At 48.0% G+C, this 11,473-nt stretch overlaps 1 protein-coding gene across 1 annotated transcript; it reads right to left on the bottom strand.

Moving 5' to 3' along the window:
- Nucleotides 1-6,709: 6,709 nt before the first annotated feature.
- Nucleotides 6,710-7,768, bottom strand: LOC119449153 (elongation of very long chain fatty acids protein AAEL008004). The gene has a single exon (XM_037712337.2). The coding sequence runs from the start codon at nucleotides 7,737-7,739 to the stop codon at nucleotides 6,873-6,875; it is 867 nt and encodes a 288-aa protein (XP_037568265.2). The 5' UTR covers nucleotides 7,740-7,768; the 3' UTR covers nucleotides 6,710-6,872.
- Nucleotides 7,769-11,473: the final 3,705 nt, after the last annotated feature.

Genomic DNA, 11,473 nt, shown 5'->3' with positions numbered 1-11,473 from the left:
GCTGAATCTTTCTGCAGAAAGATTGCTGGCGAGGCAAATTCCGATGGAATGGTAACGTGGATGCTCGACCACCCACTGTTCTCACGCGATCCCCGCATGGAGTGCCCGTTTTCTATGGAAGAACTAGAAGCTGTGCTGGCTTTGTGCAGGCGTTCTTCAGCACCAGGACCTGACGGCATTACGTATCGTGCCCTGTGTAACCAGGAGACCAAGCTCGGAAGGCACTCTTGCTCCTCTACAACGGCTCCTGGCAGACGTACGGTTCCGCAGGAATGGAAGTCAAGTCGCCTCATTCCACTTCTCAAAGCTGGCAAGTCGCCTTTTGACATTTCCTCATACCGTCTGATCGCACTTGCCAGCTGTGTCGGAAAAACAATGGAAAGAATGATTTTAACTCGTCTGGAATGGTACTTGGAGCACTATGAAATCTACCCAAACGCTATGGCCGGATTCAGGCGTGGCCGTTCGTCAACAGACAACGTTGTTGACTTGGTAACATTTGTGCAACACCAGAAGGTCTGTAAACGACTATCTGCTGCTCTGTTTCTAGACGTTAAAGGGGCTTACGATAATGTCACCCATGAAGACATCCTTGGCGCGTTAGAAGCAGTTGGACTTGGTGGTAAGATATATATATGTGGGTGTGCAGCTACTTACAGAGAAGATCATTCCACGTGCACACAGAAAATGGCCCGACATCCGAGCATTACGGTAGCTGAGGGGTGCCTCAAGGCCGAGTGCTTAGCCCGACGCTTTTCAATCTAACGCTCATTGGATTAGTTGACAAGCTGCCAAGCACCGTACGACTTTCCATCTATGCGGTCGACATCTTCATTTGGGCATCAGGTGTTACACGACTTCAGCTTCGCGCTCGGCTTCAGAAGGCAGCCACAATGACATCTTGCTAACTTCGTCAACAAGGACTTGAAATTTCATGTGGGAAGTGCGCAATGGTGGCATTCACCAGGCAGCCAATGTCTGCTTACGGCATATCAATTACCGGACAACTTATACCATATAGCAGAAGTCACAGGTTCCTGGAAGTCGTAATTGACAGAGACCTGTCTTGGACTCCGCACGTGAATTACGTGAAAAAGCGGCTGACTGCTATCTGTCACCTGTTCAGGTTCCTTGCAGGAAAACGTTGTAAGTATCCATACACAGTATGTTACAGCTGTACATGGTGTTCTTCGTTGGATTCCTGCGGTACAGCCTGCCTGCAATATCCAACACGTGCAAGACTAACCTGCGTACGATTCAGAGCATTCAAGCCCAAGCCCTTAAGATATGTCTTGGCTTACCACGCAGTGCGTCAACGGCTGAAACCATTGCCATGCCCAGGATTACCCAATCACGACCCACATTACCGTTGAGACAATGCGTACGCATCTCAGACACTCTGCTAGGACCCCTTCCCACCACCTAGCGAGCCTCACTGCTGAAAGGACCTACTCGACATTTAGCGCTACTGTCAGTGCACATCGTGCATCGTTTACTTCAGGGTACGCACCTGCGGCCAAGCCAGCCGTCCACAAGTACATATAACGATTCCAGGACTACAGAAGACAGTCAGATCTACCGGCCCCTGCTCTAAAACAACTGAGCTTACTCCTCTTGCATGAAAAGTACAGCAACCACGTGCACATCTATAGCGATGGATCGACTACGTCGTCCAGTTCTGGTGGTGCGGTGGTTATACCAACGCGAGGAATAGCACTGCGTTTCAAGACATCGCATGTCACGACCTCAACGGCGGCAGAACTAAGGGCTCTGCGTCGTGCACTGGAATTCATTGGTCCTGAAAGACCTAGAAAATGGGCTGTGTTTTCAGACTCAAAACCGGCATTGCAGTGCATGCAGTCAGTTCTCCGACGCGGCTGTCATGAACAATTGACATACGAAACCGTGAAACTTCACCATCACGTGCAACAAAAAGGCCACGAGGTTGTCTTTCAATGAGTACCTGGTCATTGTGGAATCAGTGGCAATGATTCCGCATATAACGCTGCTCGCACATCACACCAAGAAGAGCTCAGCGTTCCAATTCCACTTTCGAGGACAGACGCCGCAAGGCAGCTTCGACACCTGGCACGCAGTCTCTCACTGACAGAGTGGAACTCGCCAAACTTACGACTTACACGACTGCATCAATTAAACCCCTCACTGCAACTCCGACCTCCATTCGGACTTCCTCGACGTGAAGCTTCGCTTCTCTGTCGCCTTTAGTTAGGAGTTGCAGGAGTTGCCTTCACAAGGCATACTCTACATTAATTGGAGTGACCGACAGAGAAGCATGCGAAGTCTGCGGCACCAACGAAACTGTCTACCACATGCTGTGCCACTGTCCACGATATGCCCCAGAAAGACAAGAGCTTGCTAACGCGATAAAAAAACTGGACATTCGGACGCTTTCCGTGCAAGTGCTGCTCGAACACCGCCCCCATCGCTCGTCGGCCCATAAAGCGGGGAAGGCACTTTTCTGCTTCTTGAGGACGACAGCTTGTGCCAACGTCTGTGACTATTAATGCAATAACACACGCGTCAGCAAACTAACCGCTACTTCCCCTTCTTTCCTTCCCTCCGCTCTCTCTCCCTGTCATCTTTGCGCTCCCCTTTCCCATTCCCCCGGTGTAGGGTAGCCAACCGGACGTTATTCTGGTTAACCTCCCGGCCTTCTGCCTTTCTCTTTCCTCCCTCCTCCTCCTTTGATAACATTGCATAGATACAGTAAACAGAATGAGCTGGCCTGTCACTTTCAGTGCGTGCTCTGCTGCATTTCGTACATTGTCAGTCCTTTACCGAGGACTGACGCAGCCCAACACCTAGGCAAGCTAGCGCACAGTATGACATTGGAGAAGTGGCATACAACTGAATTGACCCAGCATCGGTTGCATTCTCTCGACCCACCTATGCAGCTGCGGCTGTTCCCTGGATTTCCGCGAAATGAGGAAACAATGCTCTGCCGCTTAGGCTTGGGTGTTGCATTCACCAATGTTTACACGTGTTTGAGTGGAATGGCTGATAGCGCCGAGTGTAATGCCTGCGGTGTCGGTGAGACTATATATAGAACACCTACTATGCTGCTGCCCATCTTTTCAAAACGAAAGACATGACCTCTGCAACGTTCTCAATAGGCTAGATAGAAGACTGTTCACCTTGAGCAAGATCTTGGGACCATGGCCTCGAATATCACAGCTGCAAAAGCCCACAACAGCGCTGCGGCGATTTTTGAAAACTACAGGACTGAGTGACCGTCTATGATCCGGACTGATTGATCATTAATGATAGAACAGAGATCTGTTGCTACGTCCGCGATATCAACAGCGGACTTTCTATTCTTCTCTTAATCTCTCTCTCCCCTATTCCCTTCCCCCAGTGTAGGGTAGCCAACCGGGCTCAGTCCTGGTTAATCTCCCTGCCTTTCATTAAATCATTTTCTCTCTCTACCGCTTATCTACGCTAACAATTACTATTGAAAATTTTCTTCCCCGTCTTCGTTTCTCTTTTCTGTTGCGAAGAATCCAGCAGCGACACTGATAACTTGCTCGAGGAGGAAGAACAGGTAAATGCAGGGAAATTATCCTGTTCATTCGGTCTGCACGATGGGCGGTGTTCTAACGCATACGGATCTTGCACAAAAGATATGGTTGCTCTTCGGCTGCGTAAGAGGCTGTGGGCTGCGTAAGACGCTGAACGGCTGCGTAAGACGCTGTGGCCTCTGCCCCTTACTAGAGAGTGCTGCACGTTTCTAACGCGTTTGTGCTAGCGTCCCCTTAAGCGGGAGATGGTGCAATTATAATGAAGGGCGCTGTTATAAAATAGGAATGACGTCACATATGGCGCGTGTCATTGGTGGAAGTCAGTCGTTCGATTTAGTGCGGCGAGACTGGGCGAATTACACGGAAGATTCACGGTTTACCGATGATTCCCTCCGGATCTTCGCCCACTCATCATCATTCACCCCGTGGACATGCGGTGTTTTTTTAATTATGGGGTTTTACGTGCCAAAACCACGATCTGATTATGAGGCAAGCCGTAGTGGGGGACTTCGGAAATTTGGACATCCTGGGTTAGATACGGTTACTCTGCGTCTGTGTCCTCTATGACGCGCACCGCTTTATTATTGCTGGTTCTCAGAGAAAGCTCAAAAATATTCTCCGTACGCAATTTCCTAATTGTAACCTCCTATGTTGTCTTCGCTATCGAGACATACCTGCGGGTGTTCAAGTCGTCAAGCAACATCTGGTGGAGCTTTATGATCACGAAACAAATAGTGAGTCCTCTGGTTTGCCTGTCTGAACATGCGTATTTGCGCGGCTGCTTTATGTTGTCAAAACGGCGTCGTTACTCACATCATGTCTAGTTAATAAAGCTACTGGTTACATGTAATTGGTTACAGAAAAAAAGTAATTAATTACAATGAGCGTTACCGATTAAACAATGTAATCGTTAAATTACAAAAAAACCATACTATGTCATTGATTACAACTAAAGAATTACATTGAATTCGTCACGTACAAGTATCCCGGCCATGCCGGCCGCATTTCGATGGGGACGAAATGCAAAAACACCCGTGTACTTAGATGTAGGTGCACGTTAAAGAACCTCAGGTGGTCCAAATTTCCGGAGTCCCCCACTACGGCGTGCCTCATAATTAGATCCTGGTTTTGGCATGTAAAGCCCCATAATCTAATCTTCGTTACGTACAAGTATGGTACCAGTCATACGGGTGAGAGTCCCAGCTGCGGTGACCACATAATGGTGGGGTAAAAATGAGAAAACGCTCGCGTACCGGGATTAAGGCGCGCGTTAAAATTTGGAGGGCGCTTAAGCTTCGCCTTTAAGAGTGGAACGCGATAGCATTCCCTGACTGCTTCTCATGCTGCCCGGCAACTGCAGCGTCTGTAACCGTAATGTTTACCGGGATACGCTGGCGGCGAACACTATGCACGAAGGCGCGCTTTTTGGTAACACGCTGCCTCTTGCTTTGGCCAATCCCGGAGGTAGTGCACAGCCACGCCAAAAAAAATGACATCATTTGCAGGCTTCTGTTATTGTTTCGCGTCAGAAGATTTAACATTAAAGGCGTGCGCTGTCGGTGCTTTGTTACATCATATTAGTTTGTGGGCTGCCATTCTGTAAATTTCGAGGAATACCTTTCTCGAAAATGTAAGATAAGGTAGGAGCAACTTTCATGATGGAATGGTGTGGCAATTTAACCCGCATATACCGCATGTCATATAGCAGGGCGTGGCATATACATATACCTAATATATGCGGGAATTTTCGCTCACGGAAACTCCGCCGACGCCGGCACCGGATTCTCTGCGAGGCGGGGCTCTTAACACTATTTCTTTAAAAAAACTAAATGGTCAAAATTATTACGGAGTCGCCCACTATGGCATGCCTCATAATCACGTTGTGGTTTTTGCACGCATACATAAAACCCCATACTTAATTTTTTGATGCCAAAGCTTCGAAGCACTTCAAGTAAAGTGGAAGAAAGAAAAAAGGGTTCGCAAGAAGATGAAGAGACAAGTGTTTCTATGAAAGTGGTGTTGTAGCAGCAGGGGCTAACAGTATTTCGCAACTACCAGCGAAACAGCGCAGTTACTATGCTTGCATGTTTCATCCCAGTCAGCTGAAATAGTCAGATCACTGACGTATCTTTTAAACGCTGCAAAACATCACGCTCTCAAGCAATGACACATTAGGCGGCACTCGTTGTGATTACAAGTACTGACACTCTGGTTGTATCAAACTTATTTGAGTGACATGGTGAATACGCATGCGCGATTCTGCTGCTGCTCCTACCTCCTCAACTCATTCTTTGCGTACCGAAGTAAGGGGCTAAGTAAGCGCCTTCGGTAAGCGCGGAAAAAAAAGGTCCTCACGACCCAGCTAACAAGAAAGCACAAGTACGAGTTGGCAACAAAACAAAAGCGTTTAATTCTTCAACTGACCTGTACATTTTCTCTTAGAACTATTACAAAACATAACAGGCACAGATAACAAAATACACGGCCATTCACAACACTCGCTTCACCATGCACATTTGTATGAATGGACCGAGCATGGAACATTCGTTTACAGCCCTTCTCACGTGACACAAAAAAGGCATGAACGCACTTAGTACTTTTCGTACTGTTGACCTGCGTTCTGTCAAAGTGTAACACAGCGATGACGAATATGACAACGTGGTTCAAAAGACGGACCGTGGTTCTCGACGATGGTGTCAGTTCTCGACGCAACGAACGAACAGTTCACTGATTTTATCGGCCTAAAACTAACTATGTATTTTGTACACAAATCCCTGTTGTCCACCGTTAGATGTTTTTCTCCTGCCTAGCATGTCTCTGGTAAGAGACAAAGGACAGAAAAAAACGTGTTACACTCGGCATGTATGAGCATAGTGTTGGAACCAGTCGCATACACAGGTCGCGTAGCTTGTTTTTTAGCATTGTCGTTGTAAGAAGTCGCAGTGTGTGTCCTGTGGCGAATCGCGTAATTTGCGCGGGGTAACAGTATTCAACCAGAGGCGATGAGCTGCCGTTCATCTATTAGCACTGTAAACTAACACCTTGGCTTACAAACCGCTCCTGTATTCGCGCGGAACTTATCTACACCCATCAGGTTTTTTAAGGTTCCCATGACCTTCCGCATATCACACGTGTCACTTTCTACATAGCCATGTGCCGTTACCGACGCGACCTGAGGTTCAGTTTAAAGAATACAGGAAAAACAAAAACCTGGCCATTTTGTACAGACCAACTTTTTTCGAACGCTCGACCGGTGCACATCGACTATGGGTTAGCTACGGTGACACTTGCAGAGTCCTTGCTCGTATCACAGAATTGACTAACCTAACACTTTCAGTGAACCTTGCTCTTGGCGTGATCGCTATCCTCGATTTTCCTGCTGGTGCTTTGCCTGTCCCGGTAAGCCTTGAGGTAGAAGCGTACGAACATGGTGAAGAAGAAAACTGCCTCGCACAGCATGACGTAGATGTGCGGCCTGGGGTAACCGCAGCTGTAGAAGAGCGGAACCAGCATGTGCACGAATATGATGCAGAACTGGACCAGCTGCACCTGCGTCAGGTAACGCTTCCACCAGAGGTGCTTCTGCACTGCGGGTCCCAGCATGGACAGGAAGTAGTAAGTGTACATGATTACGTGGACGAAGCAGTTGAGTACAATGGTCAGTGCCGCCTGGCCGTCCGGGCCGTAGCCGACGCCGTAGCAGCCGTTGAACACCACCAGAATGTGGTGCGCCACGTGCAGGAACGAGACGTGCGAGTCCTTCTTGCGCAGGACGAAGAACACCGTGTCCATGAAGTCGGCGATCCTCACCAGCGTGTACCACCAGATGAGGTTGAGAAGGCTCATGGTGACCTCGTCTCGAGCCTCGTAGTCGATGCCCTGGCAGAAGAGGGTGTAGCCGCCACCCATGTAGGTCCTGGCCAGGAAGGCAGTCATGAAGTAGGCGTTGAGCACCACCATGCAGGCGTTGTAGATGTTGACGATCGGCTTAATGCCGTCGTACGGCTTGCGGTCCTTCATATATCGGGGTCCGCCCACCTTGACCACGTAGACGTAGACCATGAACAAGGAGATGAGGAACTCTCTGTTCCCGGCGAGGACCCAGTTGGCGGTGCGCGGGTCCCGGTCGAGGATCAGCTCATTCGCCAGGGCGGACATGATGGAAGAAGTTGAAGAATCCATAGTCGCGGCTCCGGCCATTCTACTCCCAGCGTCTGCGAACGCAAGTTGTAACGTCCGTACCGCGCCTCGCACTTGTCTGGTACTCGTTATATCAGCTGTGGGACGCAGTCGTGTGGTGGTTCGCTTAGCGCCGCTTCGCGCTGCCACTAGGCAACGTATTCGTTCTCAACCGTAGGTGCGCATACATTTAATGACTTGGCACCCGCCCGGAGAGGAGGAAAAAGACGTCGAGGGGGAGAACGGCTGTACTCGCCTCTTCGGAACAGAGAAAGGTCGACCGCCTTCCGAGGCCAGTCTCTGCCCGCGATTTTCAGTTATCGCTGCGCCCTTCCTCCCCTCTCACCCGCGGCCCGTAACACCAACACGGTAGCTTCGGCAAGGCCCGCGTGCTCGCTCCTTGGCATCTGATCTGTTCCCCTTACACCATAACAGCCTCTCTGTCCGATTCGCACGCTGCGCCACCGCTTTGATGAGGGCGCGCAGTAAGAGAAAGCGTGTGATCAAGCGGTGCATCAGGAAAGGATCGAAACGAAAACATTTACGTTCGATAACTTCCGTAATAGATGCGATTGCGTTAGCTTACGGTGCAACATTAGAGCGCACTCCGACGCCCTCTTGCACCCGCACTTGCCGTTCGTGGCCTCGGTTTACCGCGCTCGTTCACACTTGTAACAAGCTCAGTGATCGAACACCATGCTTCGTGGCTGATTACTGATTTCAACGAGAAAGAAAACTCGCATGTTTCGCATGTTTTCGTCTATGTTACAGTACAGAAAGAACAGGAAATTTATTTTAGTCTATGCCATTTCCTTGCGAATACTACCGAAAACACGTGCAATTATGCAATCACCGCCCAGCGGCTATTGCGTTGCGCTGCTTAGCTTGAGGTCGTGGGTTCAATCCCCACTACGGCGGCCGCATTTTGATAGGGAAGAAATGCACAAATGTTCGTGTACTTAAATTTACGTGCGTGTTAAAGAATCCCAGATGGTCAACACTACGGAGTTACTCGTAATCAGAGTGGTAATGGTGCGTAAAACACCAGAATTAAAATACTTTTTGATGTACTCTCACAACATGACAGCGCTGCTGACCGTAGGTAATACGGATTTCCCACGCCGCACTTTCGATCGTCATTGAGCCCAATCGGGATCAAATTTCTCCGTGAGAATTGGCTCCTTAGCGCAAAAATGCGGTAAGGGGCCAATCGCGGTCGCGAATTTCGATCCGGATAAGGCTCGATCGCGATCGGATCTGGCGCGTGACACCGGTATAAGTTTTAGTTTCTGGCAAAACGGAGCAGGTGCAAGGCGGCTCATGACAGTCTTACCATGCGGGGTAATGCAGAAATGCCGCGCTAGGAGAGTAATAACGACGCACAAATGTACGCTTTCATGTGTAGCTACATTGGGCCTTTAATATTATAGTCGTATCCCGTTTGTTTGTTTGATTGATTGTTTGTTTGTTTGTTTCTTTGTTTGCTTGTTTGCTTACTTGTTTCGCTTAAGCTATATAATCAGCCAAGTACCCCAGTCACATAACAGATACTTGTACGAGACTCATCCTTGTTATGTTGTTGTTACGAGACTCATCCCTGTTATACAAGGAAATGACCAGCGCAGTAGGAGACAGGAAGAGGTCACGAAAATGTTGAAACCTTGCCGTACGTAGCATATGAAAATGCATATGAAAATATGAAAATGGTGTGGTGCATAGGGCGCTTGTCAAATAAACCCCAATGAGTGCTGCACATTGCGCGAGACCACTGTATGGTATCAGGTGCCATTTAGCTGCGGCAAGTCGTACGCCGGCCAAAGCGGTAGGTGAATCAACGATAGGCTCAGGTCACGTGATCTGTCCCTGTTTAAGTTGGCACTTGGCCGACCACTGCCGCAGTTGTGCTTGCAGACCAGTGTTTATCGACGCTCGCATTTTGCGAAGAGACGGCCGGCAAATTAGCAGAGAAATTATGAAGGCGTTCTGTGTTAAAAATGTGGCAGACGCTTGCATCAGTCTACCGTTTACTTTAAGGTAATAGCGTTAAGGACCCCGTGTGACAGAAAATCCGGTGTCAGCGTCGGCGTCATTGTCCATGAGCGAAAATATTCTTGTATTTTATAGTCGGGTACAACTTAAGAAAGAAGGAGAGGCCCCGCCCAGATGACCGAAGTGCGGCAGTCAATTGCCTCGGCGATTAAAGGAATAGCCCCCCCCCCCCTCAGAAGCCATATGACATGTGGTACATGCGGGTTATATTGATGCTCCATTTTATCACTAACGTTGCTCACACCTTGTCTTACATTCTCGACAAGATTAATCCTCGGAATTTTGAGACTGACAGACCCCAAACCAATCTCATGAAAGAAAACACCGACAGCACATGCCTTTTATGTTAAATATTTTCAGACTTAAATACTAAAAGTGCGAAACGATACCAGAAACCTGAAAAATATGCATTTTTTTGGCGCGGCTGTGCAATATCTCCGGGATCGCCCCACGCAAGAGGTCGCGTTTCTACCAGAAAGCTCGCCTTCGTGCATAGCGCTTGCCGCCAGTGTTTCCCGGTAACCATTACGGTTGCTTAAGCTGCATTTGCCGGGAAGTGTGTGAAGCAGGATATTTGAATGATGTCGCGTTCCACTCTTAAAAGCGAAGCTTGAGCGCCCTCGAAGTTTTTTTGACGGAGAAAGAATTCGCGTATCTTGCAGCACGTGTCACGTGTTCAACTGATAAAAAAATACAGCCGGTGTAGGTTTGCATTGTTTTGATTATTCTTTTTCTTGTTACACGGTGTTATAGTTTCACTACCAGGTCGCACTTGTAAGATTTGTATAAATGATGTTCCTTCAATAACGGTGCCACTTGAGTGTTTGCGATCGTGTCGTATAGCCCGTATGTCCGTGTCTTTTTTGCGCAACCCACAGTATGAATTGGTACCAACTCGCCCAACTTTCCTGCGTTAATTCGATGTTGCTGTTATCTAAGGCGGCTACGTTACCAAGAGCAGACTGCGCAGGGAACTTCATAGCGTCTGACGCCACGAGTAAATGCGTATATTAGAATTACGGAGTCATAATTGGCTAACAAACCCTACAAGCTCCGTAATAAAACATTCCTGCCCGACTTATGATTAGTTGTGCTCATTGATGAAGGTATAACGTGCGTTTATGAGACATTTTCTTTCCAACAAATTGAATTGGCGGCTTCGGATTTCCGAGTTAAGCTACAAACTGTCGTCCCAAGTGCCGTCGTATCTGCTTTGCGAACTTAGTGTTTTAGGTGGCGTCGTTTCAACCAGTTCCTGTTTCCTATTTAGATGGATATGCGCGAAGTGCCATGCTTTCTTAGCATTGTAGTGCTAGTTTCTGCCCTGAAGCCATATGTCACTTTCCCAGCTTGCTTCGAAGTGACATACATATACTTCAGTGAAAAATATCGTCACAAATATACATGCTGCTTACCAGAATGCGATTCCTTTATATCGTGGGTCGATGTTCAGAAGCATTAGATACAGTTTCTCTCGAAATGCGTATCCTAATTGCATTATCTTCATAATATCAGATATCTATAACAAAGCAAAATGAATGCGTGATGTAACAATAAATTAATCATGTTGGTTTTATGCCAATGCTTCATGAATTTCAATCAGATGAAGAGTTTATATTACACAGAACAGGGGCCCTATAACGTAACCGTATTCCAATCTGTTTTTTATTACAATCACATTGCAGTCAAATTTATGTAACCGCCGA

Source organism: Dermacentor silvarum, chromosome 4 (assembly GCF_013339745.2).
Source record: "Dermacentor silvarum isolate Dsil-2018 chromosome 4, BIME_Dsil_1.4, whole genome shotgun sequence".
NCBI lineage: Eukaryota > Metazoa > Arthropoda > Arachnida > Ixodida > Ixodidae > Dermacentor > Dermacentor silvarum.
The sequence above is the reverse complement of the archived record's forward strand: the minus strand, read 5'-3'. Positions and strand labels throughout refer to the sequence as shown.